The 25,614-nt window shown below is 39.4% G+C and overlaps 1 protein-coding gene across 2 annotated transcripts in view; it reads right to left on the bottom strand.

Moving 5' to 3' along the window:
* Window positions 1-25,614, bottom strand: part of SNTG1 (syntrophin gamma 1) — an 814,219-nt gene that overhangs the window by 228,064 nt on the left and 560,541 nt on the right. For both annotated transcript variants that reach the window (XM_074944402.1, XM_074944401.1), the window contains 2 exons: window positions 23,309-23,363; window positions 10,484-10,618 (listed from right to left, as the gene is read on the bottom strand). In XM_074944402.1, coding sequence (XP_074800503.1) covers window positions 10,484-10,618; window positions 23,309-23,335 — 162 coding nt within the window. In that variant the 5' untranslated portion in view covers window positions 23,336-23,363. The remainder of the gene's footprint in view (window positions 1-10,483; window positions 10,619-23,308; window positions 23,364-25,614) is intronic.

Below are 25,614 nucleotides of genomic sequence, written 5' to 3' on the forward strand. Positions count from 1 at the left end.
CTCGCACAACATGGAGGCAGGCTAAGCGGCAAGGGTCTGAGAGTGGACTCTGTGGGACAGATGGCCCCTATTATACCAGTGGAGGCCTGGGCATAGTGGAGCTTCCAGCTCCTCCACACTTACATTGAGTAAGGAGAGTGATTGGCCTAGACTGCTATGTGCTGTATAATTAGTGCAAATTGGCCAGCATGGACCTGATCATTCAGCCCTCTGCTTGTTCTCACATCAAAATATAATTGCCATTACTACAGCATAGGCCCTTAGCTAGAATTGATCATCTCAGTTTCTCAGAGTTCTTTTAAAAAGGCACACATCACTCCAGGGCTGTCACAGAATCATAGAATATCAGGGTTGGGAGGGACCTGAGGAGGTCATCTAGTCCAACCCCCTGCTCAAAGCAGGACCAATCCCCAACTAAATCATTCCAGCCAGGGCTTTGTCAAGCCAGACCTTAAAAACCACTAAGGAAGGAGATTCCACCACCTCCCTAGGTAACACATTCCAGTGCTTCACAACCTTCCTAGTGAAAAAGTTTTTCCAAATATCCAACATAAACCTCCCCCACTGCAACTTGAGACCATTACTCCTTGTTCTGTCATCTGCTACCACGGAGAACAGTCTAGATCCATCCTCTTTGGAACCCCTTTTCAGGTAGTTGAAAGCAGCTATCAAATCCCCCCTCATTCTTCTCTTCTGCAGACTAAATAATCCCAGTTCCCTCAGCCTCTCCTCATAAGTCATGTGCTCCAGCCCCCTAATCATTTTTGTTTCCCTCCACTGGACTCTTTCCAATTTTTCCACATTCTTCTTGTTGTGTGGGGCCCAAAACTGGACACAGTACTCCAGATGAGGCCTTACCAATGCTGAATAGAGGGGAATGATCACGTCCCTCAATCTGCTGGCAATGCTCCTACGTATACATCCCAAAATGCCGAAACTGTCAATCCAGTTTCTTTCACAAACAGTACTTAGTTTTTTTAAAAACAAAACTAACAAAGGAAAGAAAAAACACAAAGTCAGTCTGTCCCTGAATACCTGATGCTCACTGAGAAAGCTTTTCACACACTATACTAATTAATGATGCTTTGGCTTTTGAGAAGTTTTGTGTTGCTTTTTGTCATTAGACTGTCTGATAAAAGAAAAGACCCAATCTCTATGAGAACAGGCAGGGTATTTTGATCTTTCAGATTTGGCCTAGTAAATAGCAGTTCCAATACACTGTTATAATGAGTCACATTTTTCAATAGATGCAGATAAATAGAGGGGATTGGTTTGTCTCTAGATAATAGTTGTTTAGATCAGTCAGTTCTGTGTCATTCATTAAAAGCTGTCCAAGCTGGAAGTGAACCAAAGTTACCACTATCTGATGGCTTTTTGGTGGCTTTTGTGAAAAGAGTTGGAAGTCTCAGTCCTCTTCCTAGTTGACAGGTATCCACATTACAAAAATCACCATCACAACTGGCATCTTTGTTGCCAGTTTCAGCAGAGAAAACAAAGATGAACTATCTTTTTGTTCAGGGTTAAGGAAGCTTTCACTGGCACTGTCCAAGCTGTATTATTCTTCAGAACTAAGCTAATATTAAGAAAAAAATATGTTCAAAAATTTGAACAAATTTGCTTCACTTGTGTTTACCCTTCTCTAATGTTTCCTTTTTACCATTCTTGTAACTGAATTTGACTTAAATTTAAATATCTGGTGCTCAATCTTTAGATTATGTATTAATTATATTGATTATTTAAGAATCCCCAGTTATCACTTTGATGGTCGACATGTTCTTGTCCCACAATCAGGTCCAGTATTATTCAAATTATTATATAGTTGGGAACCCCAATGTGCACAGTTGCAACACTCACAAAATAGGAACTATTTTATATTTACAAATATAGTTTATTAATACATTTAGCATAGTCACAAACACCCCAACTCCGTAAGATAAATTGAGATACTACAGAATGTACATCTACATATCCATATAATCACATCATCCCCTGTAGAACAACCTGAAGTGTTAGCCATTATCTTCCTCATCACCATCACCTTCCCCATCATCACCAATGACCATCATTTGGTACCTCCCAAGGACTACATCTCACTCTCCTACTGCTCCCAGGCTGTGATGCCACTTTTATAATACACTGATGCCGCTATGTTTGATGCATATTCAGTAGGGGATTTTTCCTCTGTTTCCTTATTTGTATTTCCTCACCTTACTAATGTTGGAGTGTCTTTTTCCTATAGGTCAGTGATCTCAACTTATTATCATATACGTCCATTCATTACCAGGGCTCTTTTGTGGTCAGGTATCACATTTGTTATTTCTGTCCTAACTGGTTATTTTGGTTCTTTGCAATCTCTAAGTTGTGGTGTATCTGTTCAGTTTAAAAGGGTATTTAAAGGGTAAAGCCCCTATGCCAACCTTAATGCATCCTCTATGTTAAAGGTTGCAGCCATATATGGACCTTATGCTTTAGCTCATCACTGTCTATCCAGGTGAAAGCTCCCAAACATATGTATGCTAATTTTGCCTTACCTTAACATACAGGATGTGGCCAACGGGTCCCTTGTGTTACAGCCAAAATCTATTCTAATATAAACCTATAAACCTATTATAATAAAACAAATAATCAAACCCATAAGAAAATAATAAATTTATAAGAAAAGATATTTAGGCAAGCAAGCAAGCTAGCCTCAGATGTATCTCATGTACCTGGCATGTACATCAGTTTGTTGCCAGTTTGTTACTCATGTAGCTGTGGTCAGAACTTCCCCTTAAATTCTATTTTCAGCTCCCCAAATACTTGGGGTTTTCTGTTGGGCCATTTATCTGTGCAAAGTTTATCTGTTCAAAGTTCATAGGCCTCAAGCCTTATGCTAACTTGCTGAAGCTAACATACTACAGGATACAGGCCTGTAGGTTTCTTGCATTACTGCTGAATATAATGCAAAGCAGAATATAATGCAAAGGCAAACTAGCTCACTGGGCTACATACATATGTACATAATTGATACATACATAATTTTTAAGCTTCCACACTCAAATACTCATGGAAAACAAAATTAAAATTCACAGAATGCCGCAAAAATGTACCTACCGATATTTAATTATAGCTTACTATGCAACAACACAGAATCAGACCAGTCAGACTGAATCAGTCACCTGTGCCTTATCAGTGAGGAAAGAATTTGAACTCCGGTGGTATTTGAACAGATGCCCTTTGGATTTTAAAGCAGTAACTCTGCCACTAAATCTAAGAAAATCACTAACAGCCACCAGTAATACTTACTGTGATAATTTAACAATTAGGATAAGTCCAAGAACTACCATTTCAGACTACCCTAGGACTTTTCAGTGAACCCCAGAACTTCAGAAAAGCACTACAGAATACCAGTAATCAATGTCTTGTGTTGCAGAATTATAGCAATACTTGTCAGCCTGAACACACTGTTTTCATAGCAGTCTTACCAAAAAAGAAGAAATGCTTTAAAATATCCATTGTTTTAGAGTACTTGGTTTTCATATTGTTGATTTTCTGGACTGGCATGGGGATGCACTTCAGCAAAAAACTCCTTCATGGTAACAATTAATAATTCAGCAACATCTATTACAGAAACAACAAGAACGATGCTACAGAACTTGGTGGCTCCTCATCTTGGTGAATTAGTGTTTTTCATAAAGTACTGTTGTTGTAGGATGCCACCATCAAGCACACCTTCTTGTGGCCCAGGAAATGTGTTGTCCTCTACTCCCTCTTGGTTCTTTCAATCATTTATTCAGACCTGAGCACCTCAAACAGATACCCCTTTTGTGGGGTATATGATTTGTTAACTCTTTTAGAGTACAGAGTTTAGCCCCTCTTTAGCCCTTGAAGTCCAAGCCCTTATGGGGTGTGTATAAGGGTTCAGGTAGGATTCCACCCTGACTTTCAGGAGTCTCCAGGCCTTCTCCAGGAGCTGGGTTGTACTTCAGGCCAGCTACAGATCTCAGCTAGCTTCTCCCCATGCTGGCTCAGTTTCCCACATATATCTTGCCCTCCTTCTCAGGGCTCGTCACAGTTGACTGGGAGAGAGGGGAGCCTTGCCCCATCCTGTGCTAATCCTGGGCCCTAAAGGGACAGTAACAGGATTTCTCCCTCAAACACTAAATATTTTCCAAGACTACTTCCTCTTTACCAGTATCTGCCTCTGTCACTTCCTAGGCCTTTGCATACATCAGAACTCCCCAAACCTTAAAGGACCATGCCATGAACTAAGGGTTGGCTAGCCCCTTAGCTCTACCATCCTTAATGAGAACAGACCACCCCGGTTACAATTATGTTTTATAGCTCTTTTATTGTAATTTCAGATGTGCTACTGAAGTGTTGGGATGTTATGAATTTTCATTTGCTTAACTTAACAGTGTTGGTCTTGGAATTCTAAAATTCATAAAACCTAAATCATAATTCTATGGATGCACAGCCATGATTTATAACAAATACCAACTGTTTCAAGGGGTTTTACATTTTTTCTTATTTTCCCCCTTGGCCCTCAATGTGTCCACTCTCAGTACAGCCATCTTATAGAATCATAGAAATGTAGAACTGGAAGGGATCTTGATAGGTTACTATAGTAGTCCCTCACTCTCAAGTTGGGAGGAAAACCACTTTATATCACTGCATCAGGCAACAGTAGGTGGGCTCGGGCCCTGTTGGCTGGGGCCAAGCAACAAGCAGTCTATAGCTTGCAGCCTCCTGGCTGTGGCAAACAACAGTCTGGAGTTCTGGCCCCCAGGCAGGGTAGAGCAATAAGCAGTCTTTAGCCTAGAGGAGGCAGACAGCAATCAACAGTCTAAAGCCCACAGAGTCCTGGGTGGGGCAAATAACAATCAAGGCACAGGCCTTCAGGCCGAGAGTGAGTGTGTTGCCTATCCCCAGATGTGGGGAAATGGAAAAGGGGGTAGGGGGAACCTGGGCCCACCTTACTCCACTGCGTCCCAGCCCAGGATCTTGTTAGTGGCAGGGGGTTCCACCACTGGATTGGTGGGGAAACCGAAATCTGCTGCCTCGCTTTCCAGCAGCACAAGTTGCTTTCTACCCCACTTAGTTGGAGTTGCTCTGTCAAGCTGGGGCTCTGTCTCACCATGTTGAGCTGGTTGGCTGCCACTTCTGGGGGTCCTTTGTCTCTTCACTCAGTAGGGCACTATCTGCTCAGCTCCTGGTTCAGAGTCCCATAGAAGGCTCGGCTCCCTATAAGAGACATCTGCCTCTTCCTCTGGTCAACCTCAACTAAGCTGCAGGGCCCTTCCTCTATACTTTGGTACTTCCAGCGAGGGGGTGAGGTGAGGTGAGTTTGGCTCCATGTACCATGGGGAGGTAGTGGTCCCTCGGTCTCAAGTCCAAAGAGAGACCACTCTGCCTCACTACAGTTATCTAGTCCAGTCCCCCACAATGGGGGTATTAGAAGTATTATCTAGACCATTCCTGAGGGGCATTAGTGTAACCTGTTCTTGAAAACCTCCAGTGATGGAGATTGCACAACTTCCCTAGGTAATTTCTTTCAGTGCTTAATTACTGTTACAGTTAGGAAGTTATTTCTAATGTCCAACCTAAATCTCCTTTGTTGCAGTTTAAGCCCATTACTTCTGGTCCTATACTCAGTGGTTAAGGAGAACAGTTTATTACAATTTATCTTAAAGCAGGCTATCCATCTGCATGCCTGAATAGATTGGACTTTGGACTTAAGAGCTGATCTTAAGAGGCCTGGGTCTTGTACCATCTGTGCAATATTTTGCCTTTTCTTTTTTCTTTTCTTTTTCTTTGGACAGCAAGTAGACAGCCTCTTGCAAGTTTAAGTTCATTGCCATTCTAGCAATCTGCTAGCAAAGAATGTCTCTTATGCTTATATAAATAGTATGACCCAACTGAGGGTTTGTTTGTTTTATATTGTTTAGTTTTGATTTGGTTGGGTTTTTTAATAAAAAGGAGTAATTATCCTGATTATTACTCAGACAGGGTCTTCAGCAGTCATGGAAGTTTCTACCAACTGCAAGTACTTCTCCTTATTTTTAAGATTGCAATGCTGTTCCACATCATAAATTGACATTCCGTGATAGTCCAGTACTGTGAAAAGCTTTTTTTTTTTTTTTTTTTTTTTTTTGCTGGATGTAGCTTACCTAATAATCATCAATCGTAGTTTTATATTTTTCTCACCCCAGGTAACCAGGAGTACCACTAGAAAAAACTATTGGCTAGGGGAGTCAGTTAGGTTAGTGAAGCTACCACCCTCTGCCCTTTGAGTTTCACAAAACTTTCTTACCTAACACTAATAGATTTAGTACAGGGTGCTATAGAAAGGGAAAACTTTTCTTGAAAGATTCGTGCTACTTTATTCCCATTCAGTTGATTTTTAAAAATAAATTTTGTTTTAGCCACATATTCAAAATCTTATACAACAAAAGAAGGTAAAGGGTTCCTTCATATCTCCCTAGCACTTTGAAATTAAAACCTCTTCTGCAATAAACATTAAATGGACTTAATTAAGGCCTACATTCTAATAGCCACTCACTCATATGAGGTAGTACCTCAATGCACAGCTAGTCCCATTGATTTCTATGGTACTGTTCCTGGAGGATCAAGTTCAGGAAATCACTTAAACACCTGCTGAAGTTTGTCACTATTCAGGAAGACATGTAAACATATTCTTCACTTTAAAGTTAAGAATGTGCTTACACTGACTTCCTAAATAAGAAAGTTGCTGAGTTGGGACCAAAGGAAGGTATTATTCCATTTGTAAGGGTAGCATAATCTGATCCTAACATGCATTTTAAATTTAATTTTAAATATGTACTTATAAAGGATGACAAGCTACTATGTCTACTGGTTTGAAAAGTTTAATTGTATTATTGTTCTTCACATACAATAAATATTTTTTCCTTTATAGTACATTTTATAAATGATTCAGTGTTGGAAACAGACCAGAACACATCCATTTATAGTACCCATGTTTTTAAAAAGGCTTAGATTATTCATATTAACTAGAATGACATGCAAAGAATACCCAACACTCATCAAGAACGAAACAAAACAAAACAAAATCTGACAAGTAAAAGACGACGATGCCCCATTGGACCAGTTTAATCAGCTTAGACAACTAGAGCACATGATTCAAGATGATTTAAATGGCCTATGAGAAAAGGATAGTTAACAATCTGTGAAATGTCTATCATCCTTAGTTAGAATGAACCTATTGATTTAGTACCTTGTCTTAATCCCAGACGAAATCAGGGTAAAGGGCTCAAAAGTGTCTAGCCCCACAGTGGCACTGCCAAGAGAATAGAAAATCCTCATCACCACATTGATATATAGCACATGCATATTGATATAAACTATGCAATTAATCTGGGGCAGGATAATCAATTAAGCAAATCATTTGCTAACTTTTACAATAATCTTCTGAAAAGACAGAAGACAACAATTGTAAGGGAGAGCCTTCATGTTTAATGAAAAATATTAAATATGCATGTCATGAAGTTATTTAAAATGCCAAGTTCCGCATAAGTAATAGATGTCACAGCATATTAATGAAAGTCATTTTGGAAGTGATAAAATATTTTAATAAATACACCCAGAACTGTCCTGATGAAGGGGCAGTGCTGCAGTGGGGTGCTATTAAGGGAACAACCAAAGCCTGAGTTTGAACTTATGCTCCCTTCTGCCTGGGTTCACGGAGGCTCAATGTGCTGCTGAGGGTAGTCTATGAAATGGAAGGCACAGCCACAGATTTTATACAGCACTCCATGGTTGATAAAAGTGACAGCCATACTCCTCATATAGTACACAAACCAACATCAGCAAACAGTGATGTACACGTCATTCATACAGGACTGAACAGCCAAAAGCTGAAATCACACCACACATGCAAATAACCAAGCTGATCATAGAGATTTTGTCCATATCCTTTCAGTGCATATAGGGAAGCCTATTTATTTACTCATATTGAGATCTTTAAAGAAGTGAAGGTGATTTAGCCACCCCTGTTCCCTTAAATCTGTTTCCCATACGCCTCTCAATAGTTCAACCAAAGACTTTTTTTCCTCAGAGGGTGGGTATAGAGAGGAGAGTAGTTTACTTTGTGGAGAGATCCAGGGGAGTTATTTTAGTACTGATGGCATTTTGTTGGCTGATTTTTGGTATGTGCTTTTTATATTGTTATTGCCACAAGGTGCCACGGTTCAGGAAGGTGGGCTCCAATCCAGACCAGTTAGGGATTGTGTCACCACCGGCCCTGTAACTGCAGGTGCCTCACAATGTTAGGTTGTTGTAGCTCTGAATATGGGCCACTCGCAGCCAGCCTACCAGCATGCAGGTCAAACCTTGCATGTCTTCTTGTCCGAAAAGCCTGTTCTGACTTTGACAAAATGTTTGCGCTGTGTACGGCTGCATCAGACACTGGTTTAGGGACGGTACTAATGCACTTGGGGAGAACAAGAAGAAATGCCCCATTGTTTCCTGAAGGAAGAAACTGACACCCACTGAGCTGAATATTCTGTCATAGAGAAAGAATGTTATGTCATTGTGTGGTCAGTCAAACAGTTACAGCCCTATCTTTTTAACAGAAAATTCAGGGTACTAACTGACCATTCTCCAGTAGTCAGGTTACACAAAACTAAAAGCTCCAATTCTAAGCTACTATGGTGGAGCATCATACTCTAAAAATATGATATGGAAATTGTACATGTAAAAAGGGAAAATAAAATATGTTGGCAAATTCCCTGTCTGGGGAAGAGGGCTCTAACCTACTGTCTCCGGGTCAGCCAGTGGCTAACCTTCCTGCAGCTTTCTAATGGAGGAGGTGTGACTCAAAGCACCCTACACAAGACAGAAAATATTTTATTGCCTCTATATACATTTATGGCACACCCACCTCTTGAATACTGTGTGCAAATCTGGTTGCTACATCTCAATAAAGATATATTGGAAAAGGTACAGGAAAGGGCAACAAAAAGATTAGGGGTATGGAACAGCTTCCATATGAGGAGAGATGAATAAGGCTGGAAAAGACAGCTGCACCTTTGAGCCTTTGGGAGAGATCCAGTCAACATCTTGCTGGAAGGCTGTGGGGAGAAAGGCCATCTTGAACAAAGCCTTAAACCAAAACTTGTTAGATGAAGTTTTTGACTGTTAAATGAATTTTTATTTGCTGCTAAACCAGGGCTGTCTAGCACACAGACACTCAGGGTATGACCTGCAGGCTGGTAGGTGGGTTGGGAGCAGCCCAGGTTGGGAACCACAACAGCAAAGCACTGTAAGGCACACAAGGTTACGGGGCAGGTGATGACACAACCCCTTGCTAGTCTGGATTGAACCCCAGAATGTGACAGTTATTACAATTTTATTTAGAGATGCTATAAAATATAGGGGAACAACAGCAATGATTATTAATTAATACATACAACAGTCCTAGAAAATTGACGGATACAGACACTGTGTAGTTCTGTCTCACAAGATGTTACATGAAACCTTGTGATAGCTTCACTTAGCGGAATGGGAGAAGAAAGCATTTATAATTGTTGGGAGTAAACCTAAAAAAATCTCTCAAAATAGAATTATAGTCTGTATGGAAAAGTCAATAGAAATGAAAACTGGGTTTCATGGGTTTTGGAACCATCTTCTAAAATGTAATAAAAATATATATCCCAGGTATAGAAGTCTGTCAGTTAGAGAATAATATCCTTACTTTAGGTTTTTGAACTAACAAATTCTATAGGTCTCTAAAGTAATTTCTATAGCATATCATTAAACTATAGAACCACATTACTTCATGCCTATTAAAGTCAATATGCCATTTAAATGAGAGTACTTCTGTACTTTTAAGTGAGACTACTTCTGGCACTTCTATCCCCTAACAACAAACTGTCGTAACTAAAACTATGGTAACACATCATACATGGATGACTCAGTGATTACAGTATTGAAGGGGAGTTAATGACTCCTAAAATAATACACTGTTCTAGTTGAACTCAAAGTGATAGCCACTGCATGGGCACTGAACCTAAATAAAGTCCAGAGTCATGGTAATATATTATGGAACCAATAGCAGCAGAGAGCATCATTCATAGAGCCTGATCCATCAAAGCATCTAACAACATGCATAACTTTTAGAATGTGATTAGTCCATTGACTTTAAAGCAGCTACTCTCATATGCAATTGCTCTCAAGGATCTGGATCATATAGCATCACATGGAAAAACATTAGCTATATCATTTATATGTTATCCAAAATACGACGGTCTCAGCATTCAAACAATACCCCATGACTGAGTAGTGAAGGGCACACCTTACAGCTACTTCCTAGACCAGTACTGGTAAGTATTAACTGTAGTATATTTGCATATACTTAGACATAGCTCCATCAAAGGGAAGACCAAGTTGGGTGAATTATAAAATATATACACTGTTATTTCATTTATAAAATAATCCTTAATGGAAGGAATAAAAGACTACTTACACCAGAATAGAAAGGCTCACCAGACACACAGATCACATCCTGTTCCTGGATCATCAAAATATCTTTGGCTAAGTGCAGTCGCACTTTGAAAGGCTCCTGATTACCATCCTGCAGCAAACAAATCCCTGTCTTTGTCTTCAAAGGAAGGAACAGAGAGAAAAGTTTGCTTAGTTTCCAAATTGTATTATCAGCAACGCCCACATTATAAAGCAAATTAATTGATATTTCTTAGATGGGTTATTAGTAATGGAGTTACCATAACTTAAATTAATATTTCCAACAGTTATCACAAAGAGGATATGCAATTATCACAATTACTTGTAACAGTTGGCAAACGTTGACTTTTTAAAATGCTGTGAGCCTGACCCTGCTCATGAGTTACGAGTTAAGAAAACTTTTGCCGTTAGCTTCAATGAGAGCATATACTTTGGTGGCAGATAATTAACTGCTGGATACCTAATCCATCTGCTCATGAGATAAGAATAGCCATCTACTAGTATATCCAACCAAAGGAAGGAAACTGAGTTTAACATCTCCAAAATATTTGTACATAAATAAAAAGAGTAATTCACAAAAGCCAATATTTTACTGTCATATACAATATCTAGTTTGTACAAAGTATACTTCACTCATGCTTTTGCAGAGTGGATAAAAATCATTTACACTAACAAAAATAATATTTGAGCACTACATATTTGCTGATGAAGTTTGAAAGAAAATTAAACCCTCACTGAACTGGTGGAAATGACTGGCTAAGTGCCTGGAACCAGAGTTTGAAGTGCTAGTTTTGATATTGTTGTATCTTCTTCTGTTCATTTCAATTTATTTAACTAGTTCAATTCAACGATTAGTTCATTCAAAGTTGAGAAAATGATTGGGAATTGAAAAAGCAGGAAAGTGTATTTTCCTCTTCCAATTTATGAATACAAATTAAGTGTAAGATGATGAGTTCTACTAGTTCTAAAATCTTGAAGGACATGGTGAGGAGAAACAAAGAGCTCAGCTCTAACTACAAATAAACACTTCCTTTGTTTAATAAATCAATTAGTTTGAAATGCAAAATGTTTTGATAAACTTCCTTTTTTTCCTTGTGTATCCACATGTTTAAAGTAGTTTTATATAATATATACAATTTTAAAATACTGTTTTGTACATTTTTAATTGAATTCCAATTTCTATCCAAATGTATCTTGACAGAAAACAGAATTAAAATATTCATCATCATCATCATGAGAATAAATGCATTATTCACCATTTTCAAACAAAAAATAAAAATTATGCATCTGAATAATGTACATTAAGCTAAATAATTGCTTAAATCAATGTGTATAGACATAATGTATCCTTGGATTATCAAAAAGAAGTACTAACTTTAGTGTAAAGGCTATAGTAAATGGCAAATCAACATGTCTCAGTGATTACCAACCAATTAGAAGAATCAACCTTTCTTTTGCAAAATAACTAACAAATACAAATGCAAAACAAGATTAAAATCAAATATTTAAATCAAGGTTTCCTGATTGCTGATTTAAATCATGATTAAAATCAATTATTTAAATCAATCCACCCTGTGCTTTTGTCATACTTTTTAAACAAGACAGACTGCAGTTAAACAGACAGGGAAAAACTGATCATAGAACCTAGCTTCGTCTGGTATTCTGCTTCCTACTATGGCTTTTACTTTTTATGTTTTAAAAAACAGTGTTACAAATCAGAAAATCTGTAGGGCCATTCAACTTCCATCAACATGCTTTTACCCTAATGCACAGTGGCATTGTGGACTTGTCTCTTATACCACTTTTACCTGTAGACTATACATGAAAGGTCTGGGAAGTCAAGTGGCTGAAGGAGTGTATTCATACAGTACTTATTAATCTTTACGTCAGAGTCTGTGTTGAAAACACACAGCAAAAATCTCTCTGTACAAGACTTCATGTAATGCCCACAGCCAGAATGACAGGAACCCGGGACTTTTGTGTGCATAGGGTTTTTTGGTGTGAGGAAATTGTTCATAAGCTGATATTAAAAGGACACTATCAAGATCATTTTACAAAATTAAAAGAAAAAAAAACCTTTATAAAAATCCTCTGGGAGGCAAACAAATATTCTTTTTTTTCTATTACTTTTCTCTTTTTTTTTTAGCAAATACTTTTGCACAACCCCAGCAACTGGCAAGAGGCAAGTAACCACATTCCGAAGTGTCAGTTCTTGCTTAAAATCAATCAGTAGGGGTGGGGCATGTGTGTATGAGAGAGAAAGTGTTACAGAATGAAATTGTCCTTATTCTAGGGCGTAAATAAGCAACTCTTCACTCGCTATTGGAGCCCACCTTTTGTAATGACCTAGGATAGCATCAAAAGGTGAGCTTGGATCTTTATGAAGGTTCAGAGTTCAGCTCACTTCTGCAACAAGTTCGCTCTGAAAATCAGAATCATTCTGAGAAATTCCAAAAGTCCAGAAACCATGAGAATTATACACTGCTAATAAAACATGCCAGGTGAAATCCTAGCCTAATTAACATCAATGGTAAAATGCCCATTGATTTCAAAAGGTGCAGGATTCTACCTGCTGGATATAAAAAAAGTTTCTTTTTCTCAATCTCAGGAGGGGTGGAAGTCAGGGAAATGTTAGAGCTCACTGTGAGATGCTCTGCCAAGGAGATGGCTAAACTGAGATGTTCGTTGAATCTGATGAGGGGAACTGTAGCTGCTCCTTCACAGACAAGGAGTACTAAGGGGTTTTAAGGAGGAGCTCCCAATAATAAATTGATGAAGCCTTACTTCAAGAATGTGCAGAAAGTACGTGTGTGTATATACAGTTGAGTGAACAGGACAGGGAGAAGAGAGATGAATTTTGTTGCTCTACACGCTGCAAGGCCCAGAAGGGATTCTGGAGATGCAGAGTGGTCTCTATACTGCTCCACACTGACACGTACTCTGTTCTGTTACTGCTGCAGTACAAAGGACACAATCATGGATTTCCTGTGGACACCAGCAATCAAACCTATACAACTTGCCCTCTTACACTGGAAGACAGTTAAATGTGGCCTCAACCCCCACATAGAGTTGCCAACCCTCCAGGATTCTCCTGGAGTCTCCAGGAATTAAAGATTAATCTTTAATTAAAGATGATGTCATAAGATAAACTTCCGGGAATACAGTACGTCCAACCAAAATTGGCAAACCTACCCCCAAGTGGGGTATCACATCCACAGTGAGCCATACCAAGCACAATCACAACAAGGCACATAATCAGACAAAACCAGACTAAGTAGCAGCCTGGCTCAGGTGGAAGGGAGCCCCTAACTATTGTGCAGTGCATCATGTCAAGTACTGATGGGTGGGGCAGAACAGGAGCAGTACACCTATAATTGACCATGATAGATCTGATTTTGTCACAACCCAGCCAACTCCTCCAGAATATTGAGGAAAACCAAATGTGTAAGTTCACACCAAGTTCCTATTATCAAACATACAGAGATGCTGGTGCTTGACCTCACCTTCTCTTATCAAGAGGACAAGGCCTCCTGGAACAGATGGCTGCTGTCATTTGAGAATAGCAGCTAGGAAGCCCTTGAATGTTTGAAGGATGGGGCGAAAGGGCAAAGCTTTTCATTTTCTTCTTTCGTTTTCTATTTTGGTGGGGGAAGAGGGTAATACATTGTTTTCGTATTTGAAACATTCCATATGGCCCACCTTTTTGTTATTTCAAAGACTTTCATAATTTTTTCTATAGTTTTATTGAATAGGCTATAGACATATTTGGTTTACTGAAAGCTGTTTTGTTAAATGAAAAAAGGAATTATCTTTTCAATATCTCTTTTGATAAAACTATGTATTAAAACATGACAGTTTTTGAAAAGATATAAAAACACTTGTAATGTCAACATTTCATAAAAAATGGCCTTTTAGTAAAAAAAAGTCTGCTTAAAAACTTTGACCAGCTGTACTCAAATCTGGCCACCAAGTAAGTTAAAATGAGCTCTAAACCCCACCAAATCTACAATATTATTATTTGAGCTCGTAACATCATTTGTTTTGTACAAGTGATATTCCTGAGGGCATTCTTCATCAACAAATTAAAAATTCTGCACAAAATATTTTAAAATTCTGCACATATTATTTGTCAATAAATAAACGCAGAGGCTCCAGCATGGCAGTGGGAAGCACAGGCCACTGGCTCCATGAAGGTGGGAGATCATCCTGCAGCCCCCCTCCTGCCCCCCAATACATGGACTCAGCGGTGATGCTGCACCCGACCCTGAAACAGCACAAGGCCTGGGCCTGCCCCAGAAACACCGTGGGGCCCCTGCCTTTCTACACCAGGTGTGGGGCAGTCAGGCTCAACCAGGCAGGATCCAAGAGTGAAGGGGCTCAGTGTGCAGTGATCCAGGTGTGGGGTGAGAGGATTCTGTGTGGGACAATCTGGGTGCAGACATCTCAGTGGGTGGGTCTAGGTGTGGGGGGATCTGGATGCACAGAGGCTCATTGGGGGGTTCCAGGTGCAGGTGCAACAAGACTCTGCAGGGCTTCCAGGTGAAGGTGGTCGGGGCTCAGTGGAGGGGTCTGCATGCTGGGAGAGTGGGGCTTGGTGGCGTGGGGGTCTGAGTGCAGCTATTTGGGGATCAGTGGCATGGGGGTCTGGATTTGGAGGCTCACAGTGGTGCAGGAGATGGGGTATCAGGGTGGGGATTTGAGCTCAGTGGGAGGTGGTCTGGGTGCAGGGGTGAGGGCCAGAGACAGGGGGGCTCCAGATGCAGGGGTTGGGGTTCAGTGGGGTGGTGTTTGGTTATGGAGAGCTAGGGGGTTTCTGGATGTACCGGGTGAGGCATGGCAGGGGTGTCTGGGTGTGGGAGGTCTGGATGCAGGGGGGTTGAGTGGATGGGGGAGCAGCTCCCCATACAGTGACCCCTCCCCCCACAGCTGAGGAGCAATGGGAGGAGGAAGCAGGGGAGGATGCTGAGATTCCTGAAGCTGGGGGAGGTTTCTGGGGGTCGGTTTGACACAGCCCCAGCCATTCCTTGCAGGGGAAGAGGAAGTCCCATCCTTTCCTGCCTCGAGCCCAGCCAAGACTAGAAGATGATCCTGTTTCAGGGTAGGAGCCACTGGCTGGGGTGTCCACAACCCTGTGGTGATTTACCTCTCTGCCAGCTGCTCTGGGTGCCTGAAATGATGTACCTGTGCTGCTAGAGAGTGGTGCATGTGCTCTTGCAGCTTCCCTTTGCTTCCCTGTCAGAAAGTCATTATTCTGCAGGGAAGCAAAGAAATTTGCAGGGGACAAGAATTCTGTGCACGCACAGTGGCACAGAATTCCCCCCGGAGTAAAGTGCCAAGAGGAAATATTAAAGATCACCATTTTGTAAGTGCTCAACATCAAGAACTCCCAGTGAACTGAATGGGAGCTTCACCTCGAGAGCCCTTCAGAGAGCAGATTCACTATGTGGTTGTGCTAACATTTACTTCTCTTTTTTAAAAATGGAAGATCCACAGAATGGATTAAATGGAATGGCTAAATGTGGCCTAATACATATACAGGGGGAGATTTTTCAAAGACAACAAGGCAGTTAGGTGCCCCCAGCTTCCACTGAGAAACTCTTTCTTGCAGAATATGATAATGTCTATACTGAAGGGATAATTAAATCTCTTCAAATATTCTCCCTATGACTTACTTCCTCGTTGGAAGAAATCTCTTCCTGATGTGTATGTCACAGGCAGATCCCTGGGTTGCTTTCTGTTAGGGGATCTCTTATGGCAGCAGGAAGTGGCTCTGAATGCTCAACACAGAAGGTTAGGAATAATTACTGTTGGCCAAGGAAGGCCAGTGGTAAGTACCCACAGCCCCTAAATTACCTGCACATATCAGCGGGACAAATACCCACAGCCTGTAGGAGATCTATGGCTGGCAATGGGGTAAATTCTACCTCTAATACATTGTTTTTAGAAGTTGTGCTTTACTTGACTGCACATTTCTGACTTGGTCAATTACCTTATAAAAATCTCTAGAGAAAATTCCTGCAGAAAACAGAGGGGCTTCTTTGTGTGAATTAAGTGGCACATAACCGTAGCAGACACAATTAGGCATTGCAATCAAATTAAAAGTCAGTAGCTAGAGGCATGTGGGCAGAGGTTATTCAGTCCGAACAAGGAAGCCCACTGTGGGAACAGCAAAACATTTTGGTCCTTTGGAAGACTGATCGCACATGCTCACAGCTCTAATTTACACAGAACACTCTAAAAGGTAATGAAGCACAAGTAGCTATTGTTTTGCTGCATGAAAGCTGGTCTGCAATACAGCTCCAAATTAAATCCTCTGTTACACTGTCACCCTTCCTCTCCTACCTGTGAGCAGAGTTAATAGATATGTAAAAGGGAAAGACCAGAGCACTGAAAGATGGCAGATCCTCAGAGAGGCAACTAAGGATTTAATTAGTAATGGAGCAAATAAATTCAAACCAAGCCCTTGAGAACACAAAAATGTCATTTAATTTCTCCTCATTTTTGTCCACCCCTGCACTGTCAGCAGGCTCTAGAAATGGAAGCAGCAAAACCGTACAAGAACTACCTGGGAAATTTTTAGCAGGGGATCAGATCATTTGGATATGATTTGAAAAAAACATTTGAACTCTCACATTTTTATTCAGTCTCTGAACCAATGGAGGACGACCCAGATACTTGATTTAAGGTAGAATTAGAATGGAAAAAAATCAGTACTTTTCCCCCCAGTATGATCCTGGTTGAACCCTAGCAGTTGGACTGCCTGGCCAAACTCCTCTCTATCTCCCCACCAGTACAGAATTGTTTCATCCATATTCAAGACATTTTTAAATTCTAATTTTAAAAACCCACTAAAAGATGTTCCACTGCTTCCCTTGCCAGACATCTATATTCCAATCTATTTAATTGTCAGAAACTGTTTCCCAATATTCAGCCTAAATTAATACTTTCCATTATTCCTAGTTACACATGTACTCGGGGAGGGAACAGTGAGTGGCTGGATGTACCTGTTTGTGAAGTGCCTGGGATAGACTGGCCGGATGCATGTGGAGAAAACAGTGAGTGATGACTGACTGGGTTTGTGTAGAGGAGGGGAATTGAATGGTTCATGTGTATGGTAGGCCAATGAATAGTGGGGTGCATGAGCGAACAAATCTGTAGCTGTGCCTTGAGCAATAAAGTTAGTGCCTTTGCTTTGCACACCATCACCTCCTTAATCTGATTATAAATCCATTAATTTGACCATGGAAGAATACTGATGCTGCAGTGTCTTAGAGCCTACATAGGGGGCGGGGCTTGTAAACTACTCGCCCCTCCCTCAGTTGGATTAGTGGGAAAAGAGGAGGCGAAGCTGGGATACTTCTCCACACCAAACGGTGCTGGGTTTCTCACTAAAGACTGGCATGGTTAGAAAAGCCCTCCAGCTGCTCTAAAGGCACAGGGGGCACAGCCACGCACAGAGCATTATCAGCACTAAGACAGTGCAAAGAAGAGCTTTAAACCATCTTTGCACACCACACCTGATTTCCAACATGTGCATTTTAACCATATGCAAAGATCTGGCCCTAATATCTTTTAAATAATATTTATTATAAATACTTAAAGATAACATTTTGACGTAACATTTTAGGCCATCAAAGTGTTTAAGAAATAATCTGAGGAAATAAAAAGCAATAATTAAAATAAAATATTTACACTAAATAGAGCAAGTGATTACTGAAAGCATGGTCTGCTATGAAACAAGTGCAAAGATCTTTAGTGTTTGAGAGATGATTTAGACATGATTATTGGGTTCAAAACTAATTTTGAACAGGTTTTCAAGTGTCCCCCCCCCTTAATTTGGTATATGCTAGGAAGATGTCATTCTTTTTGCAAGAGGGTTTTTTGTTTGTTTGTTTTTGTTTTGTATTTTTCCCTGTCATCGATGTTAAACAAGAATCACAGTGATTGAATTCTTTACATGTGTTGACCGTGGGAGATTTATTCAGTGTGCTGTGCCATGGGTTTTTATCTGTGACGTCAATATAAGTTTCTCTTATTTTCTCTATTTCTTCCTCTGAAAAGAATAAAATAGTGTTTTTTTCCTCTTCCTATTTCACACCAGTAATGCTCTGATGTCTCTCCAGCAGCCACAAAACAGACAACTCAATAAAGTAGTGAACGAGGAGAACCAACAAAAAAAGAGAGAAAGGGAACTTGCCAGCCAACCCCAAAACGATTTCTCCAGCCATCCCCCAAAGAGAAAAGAAACTGGCGAGTTTCTGCTTTTGTCTTGGTCAAAATGTCTCTTACATATACTTGTAGAATAAACTTCTGTAACCCCCATGAAATACAATTTTCAATAGTCAGAAGCTGGGACCAGTGAGGGGATGGAGATTTTGTGTGGAGAGAAGATTGCAGGAACCAATCCAAAAAACTGCATAGTTATGCATCTGACAAATATTTACACTTCTTCACATTTGCAGCTATGCCCATTATACAATGTATAGTGTAATTATGAGATAGAAAATGGACTCAGACGTATGATGAGGTAGTAGGAATGGGGTACAGGAGGCAGGCTCGGTGCCATCGCTAGATGTTAATGACATGTGAAGAATATTTTTCAAATGGTCCAGCTACTTATGCCGCTGGGATGTTGTCAGTCTGCCTAAGTGGACAGCACTTTAGTTTCAAGGAAGATTTGGATTCAGCCCATAGGCTCATGAATGTGCTCAGTGTGTCAGTGCTCAGTTTGTAAAAGATCTGCTAAAAGCCTGCTCTTGTTAATCATCCTTGTGTGTACTGGAATTTTCAAACCACAGAGGATAAAAAGTCTTTCCTAATTCACCTCTTCTACACTGCAACCTAAAACTACCTCAGGAAAACATTAGATTTCTGGCTTACTCTTCTTCCTCTTTGCTCATTCTCCACTTGTAACTTAATGTTCAGACCTATAAAAGCTCTGGCATTTTCTGAACCTTTGTTTACTCCAGGAACTGTTTACAATGTATACATTTTGCACATTTATTTCAGTCAGATAAACTCTATATTGAAATGAGACATAGGTTGGGGAACTATTCTTTCATATTAAGGGTAGAGGATTTTCTTACTATTACTAATAAATAAATAAATAATAAGAAACTCATAGGAGGTTCTTACTGAACTAAGGCACTTCCTTAGATAAAAACTCTTCCTGTCCTGGCAATCTAGCCCAGATGAGTGTGATCTTTGAAGTCTGTTTAAGACATTCAAACTGGATTATTTCATCACAGTGGCAATCAAGAGATTAAAACTGCTGATGAGAAATCATTGAAGCTTATTGTGTATATATTTGTTATACATGAATTTAGCAAATGCTGCATCAATGGGATTCCGCTACCACATATCACCTTCACAGGTCAATCACCAGACAGTGACCTTTTCATTCTAGAAAAAATTCCTCTAGTGGCTCTGCTCAATGTGTTTCTTCACAGAAGAGTCATCCTTCAGGAACTGAGACCCCACTCACTCCTACTGTGGTTGTAACAATGGGGGATTCTCCTGAGTTTGCCATTGTGAAGCAGGTGGTCTGGTTTGTAGTCTCATTTCTTGACATCCCAGATGGAAAGAGCTCCCACACTCTGCATGTTTCTCAGACAATTGGTTCCTCCACTCCTTCCATGCTGGGACACCAGTGCTGAAAACCGTTCAGCAGAAATTGATGTCAGTTCGACCCTCGAACTCCCTCCCAAACAGGCAGACCAGGAAGTATAAAAGACCTGCACTTCAGGTCTGCTGCTCTCAGAGATGGCTCCATCTCCTTCAGCTGCTTGGTCAAGCAGAGAAGCAGCAGCTGGCTCACACCATATGATAAGACTGTCCACCAGGATAAGAACCATCTCCCAGAGGGACAGGAGCATTAATTACTCAATATGATTGATCTCTGATAATGTGTGTTTTAATTGACAGTTTCTATTTCAAGTGCTTAACAAGTTTTTATTGAGCTCTGTTGGTAATGAAGACTAGGTTAACATAAGAATACATTTTTGAGTCTAAGTGCTATGGAAGAATCTAAACTGAAGAACCTCAGTGGGTACAGCCACAAGAGGGAAATGTTATCATCAGTTGACTCTCCCCTCTACCTTATGAGACTGAAATTATCTCAGAAGTCCTTGTATTGACCTTTGAGACAAAATAAACATATTCATAACTAGATACACAACTGTTTGCAGTGTTGCAGTAGCTGCATTGGTCCCAGGATATTAGAGAGACATCTTTTATTGGGCCAACTTCTATTGGTGAGAGAGACAAGCTTTTGAGCTTACATAGAGCTCTTCTTCAGGTCTGAGAAAGATTGTCAGAATGTCACAGCTGAACACAATGTGAAACAGGTTGTTTAGCTAAAGGAGTTAACATGTTGTAAGAGACCATTTAAGGTGAAGTGGGGAGTTAACATTTCTGCAGTTGTAGGACAAAGGAGGGTTAGTGGGTTGTAGATTGTTGTAATAAACCATAAATCCAATGTCTTTAGTGTCTAAAAAAGTTATGAATTTAAGCTCTGAGGTTTATCTTTTGAAGGTGTTGTGCAAGTTTCCTTTGAGGATGAGGAATGAGAGGCCACATATGAAGTGATCATTTTCTGAAAAGTGTTCACCCAGCGTTGATATGGTGTCTCTTTAGCTACAAAAACAATGAGGAGTACTTGTGGCACCTTAGAGACTAACACGTTTATTTAAGCATAAGCTTTCATGGGCTAAAACCCACTTCATCAGATGCATGGAGTAGAAGTATATATAGACATAGTCCATGAAAAGATGGGGGCTGCCTTACCAATTCTAACGAGACAATTCAATTAAAGTGGGCTATTATCAGCAGGAGGAAAAATCACTTTTGTAGTGGTAATAAGGGTGGCCCATTTCAAACAGTTGACAAGAAGGTGTGAGTAACAGGAGGGGGAAAAATTAGCATGGGAACATTCGTTTTTAGCTTGTGTAATGAAGGTGCCACAAGTACTCCTCGTTGTTTTTGCTGATACAGACTAGCATGGCTACCACCTTGAAACCTGTCTTTAGCTGCAGTTAGTGGAAGAGGAACAAAAAGTTCAAGTATGGTTCCGCAAGAGTGGATTGTCTCATGAGATTTCTGGTCCTTCCTGTCTGTCGTGTGTGAGAAGGAGAAAAATGACAAACATTTAAAGCGACCAATAATTTTAGTTTGGATTGACGGGTTAGCAATATTCTAGCTTAATCATTGTATCCATTTTATTTTTGCTAACAATAGAGGCTAATTTCCAAATGAGAGTCTCTTTACTTGCTGTCAAGCATGATTGAAATAAAGTGAATTCATATGAAACATCTGCTGTCCTATAATTTTAATCACAAAATATGTATCCCATGAACAGAGCCGAAATGTGTACCTTTTATTTAATATATACTGAAAACAAAAACTAATCAGAGCCTCGTATTTTCAGGTGTACAATGCAAGAGTTTTCAACATTATGATGCATTGTGATCATAACCAGTGTTCCCAGTTATCACCTTCTATTCAGCCTTTTGTTTGTTCTTTTCAGCCTGTAAACTGCAGTTTCCCCTTCTGATTTTTGCTATAATAATGTATTTATGAGGCTATTCCAGGTTGATGTAACTGGCCCACTCCAAATAACGAAACACAGAGGCTCATGAATCACTACAGTTATGAGAATGTACTATTTTTTTTTTTACATCATGTATATTCAAAGGAGAAACTGGATATCTGCACAAGCATTTGCAAATTTATTTCTGGAAGAACTTCTGCCATTTTGCAAGAAAAAAAAAGTAACACGTTTTTGTCCCTGGAAAATTGTAAATCTTGGTTGGTTGAGATTATTTTGGCTTGCATTGAAATTTTGAAAATGCGTGTATTTTGTATCAAAACTACCATTTCATTTTGGCACAAAATATCTGATATTGCTGGGGTGGTGTGGGAGAGGGGAATTAAGAAATGAAAAAAAGTTTTCAGGTTTTTTTAGTTGACCAAAACCAAAACACTCCCCAAACCCCCAAGGATTCTCCTTTGATTTTGATAGCATGTTATGTTGCCAGCATATTCCTGTTTCTCCAGTGCTACCAATCCCCATAGGTTTCAAGCAATAAACACTCATCTAGGACCTGATCCTGCTACAAGGTCAATGCAGGCAGACCCTGCATATGTGTGGAACCCAAATGAGGTCTACGGGAGTGTTTCCACACAGAATTCATTGCTGGATCAGGGGCTTTAATTATAGAATAATAGAACTGTAGAGCTGGAAGGGACCTCGAGAGGTCACCCCATGTCGAGACAGGACCATGTAAAACTAGACCATCCCTGACAGATATTATCTAACCTGGTCTTAAAAACCTCCAGTGACAGGGACTCCACAACCTGCCTTCGAAGCCTATTCCAGTGCTTAATTATCCTTATAGCTGGACTAGTGTAATACAGTATAGTATAATCTAAAGTATAATTAGATGTTTTTCCTAACATCTAACCTAAATCTTCCTTATTGAAGACTGATTCCTTCTTGGTCTACCTTCAATAGACATGGAGAACAGTTGATCATACCATTGTCTTTGTAATAGCCCTTAACACATTTGAAGGCTATTATCAGGTTCCAACTCAGTCTTATTTTCTCAGTACTCATAATTACCTCATTTGAACACTGATAAGAAAACAGGCACATAATCCACTAGAAAAGCATGTCACCAGCATAAAGGGATTATCTAGTCATGTTTACGGACTCAGTTACATCTGATGTTCTAATTCCTTGCACTTCAGAAATAAAAGATTGAAAACAGAAGACTAAAAGGTATATTAATGTTCATATCACTTCTTTGAAAATAAAACATTCTGATCCTACCTCTTCACAGGAGGTCCTGAAATCCATGTGCTATGGCACTGCAAGTAATATTTGTCTAAAATAGACAGAAAGATTTTATTAGAACTCAGTACTACAAACTAGAACAAACAGATTGCAAAACATAAAAGGTAGTTATCTAAATTAAGTGGGAAGACACTGCATTCCTCCGTGTGAGCTTTGTTTATAGTCATTGCTTAAAAGCAGGAATGATTAAGTCAGCAGGAGGGTAAGGATGCATACGGAGCTGGTAGAAATTGTTTCTGGATTTTATGAAGTCCACCTACTGATTTTATTTAGTGTGATTAAGGAAGAGCTGATGTTCCTATTAGCCTCTCCATTGCACTAGCTATCCAAATGTACTCTTCTGTATTACGGACCTTTTGTCTGAAATGTTGTCCTCACCCCCACTTATTTTTGAAAGTAAGAATACTTGAAAAGAAATCTTTCAGAAAGAAATAATTAAGTTTTGCTTTTCATAAGGTTCCCTTCTGTAAAAAGTTGATTTTTCTCCTTCTAATTAAAAAGCTTTATGCATGAATACTTTTTGGTCCATTGGACTCACAAAATTGTATTCCCAAACATTATCTCTGCAAGAAAGCTAACTTCAATTATCAGAGAAGTGAATTTAGTGAAACATTTAAGTACTGAAGGACTGAGTGTTACAGAAATCAGGAATATGTAAAATGTCACAGCACACCAGATACTCAAATTATTAGTATGATGGGTCTGCACCCACAATACATTCATCCCAATACACACCTGGCATGCATTTAGTCATTTTTACTTATGAGATAATGTTTATGGAATAAGTTGTCATTAGAGGATAATAGTGTCCTGCTGCAATATAAATACTGATGCAAAAGAAAGAGGCATTTATAGAAAATTATTTTCTAGGCAAAACAGACATTTATTTTCAAGTCTAGAAACACTATTATTCTGACTGACTCATGCAATTCAAACATTTAAGAAGTTCTTTTTATGATTTTTATTACAGTAGTGGTAGAAGCCCCAACCAAGACTGCAGCTTCTTTGTGCTAGGCTTTGTCAAACATATATAGGCTTGACAAAATTCAATTTATATTTATAGTTTTGATGGATAATATCAATGTTTATTTTTAAGCTTTTTTATGTATCTATTTAAATTTTCACAGTTGTGCAAAATCATGCATTTAAGCTTTTTCATTTTTTAATCAATTTAAGTTTTCACAACTGTGGGAAATTATTGTGGGAATCAGACAATAATTATTTAATGACAGTAGGCACTGAGGTTCAAAAAGTTAAAGCTTTATAATAATGGTTATAACACAAATAGTCAATATTACATGTCAAAATATACAAAGTAAACATCCTTAAATCAAATTCCAATATGTTTTCAAGCACCTTCTTTGTTTTTTTCACTTTGTCTAGCTATAAATTTCAATTTTTAGTGTTGGAAATATTGTTTCACTGATTTGTGCAGTCAAGCATTTACCAACAACATTCTAACCCTTCCAAGTCTAAACATATAATAAAATATAGTTGTTGCCCCAAATGGTGTAAAATCTAAGACCACAATCATGCAAAAATGTTTGTCTTCCCCCGCTGTGTGTGTGGTGCCCTTGATTCATGAGGTACGAAGTTAAGCACATGCATAAGTCTGTACAGGTCAGGGGCCTAATCATCAGAAGGGAAGGGAGGCCCTAACAGAAAGGGTCTAAGTTGTGTGGGAACATGAGGATGATAACAAAGGAAACACATGGGAACAAATGTATAATATGGAAGCAGAATAATTATATATAATAAATTAGAGGAGCGAACATGAGATGTGAATAATGATTCACCAGCAAGCCACCACATTTGTAGAGTACAGTTACATTTATTTAATTGTGCCATTATTGCTCTGCTAGATTCTGCTTGGCTCAAAAAACAGATTCGTAGCTTCAGTCTTGTATTAATTTTTTTTATTAATTAATTGAGATTTGACTTTATTATTTTAAACTTCACAGTGAATAACATTCAGCCAATCAGAAACCTTATTTTTTGGCACAGATTTCAATTGGTTAAAACTAGCCATGCCCACATGCAAGCCGCAGGCAGTCCTTACACAAATACCCAATCGCTCGCCCTGTAAGAGGCTCCCAAGGACCCTCAACCACAAATTTCCAAGGCCAGAAGAAGAGGAATACAAAAAGAGCAGAAAAGAAGAGAAGGATATACACCTTCTCAGAGCACAAGCTAGTGAGGATTAACCTTTTCTTAGAGACGGTGCAGTGCTGTGAGGTTAAAATTTAAATAATAGGAGACTGAGGAAGGTCTTTTTCAGAGGA

This window comes from Natator depressus, chromosome 2 (assembly GCF_965152275.1).
Source record: "Natator depressus isolate rNatDep1 chromosome 2, rNatDep2.hap1, whole genome shotgun sequence".
NCBI lineage: Eukaryota > Metazoa > Chordata > Testudines > Cheloniidae > Natator > Natator depressus.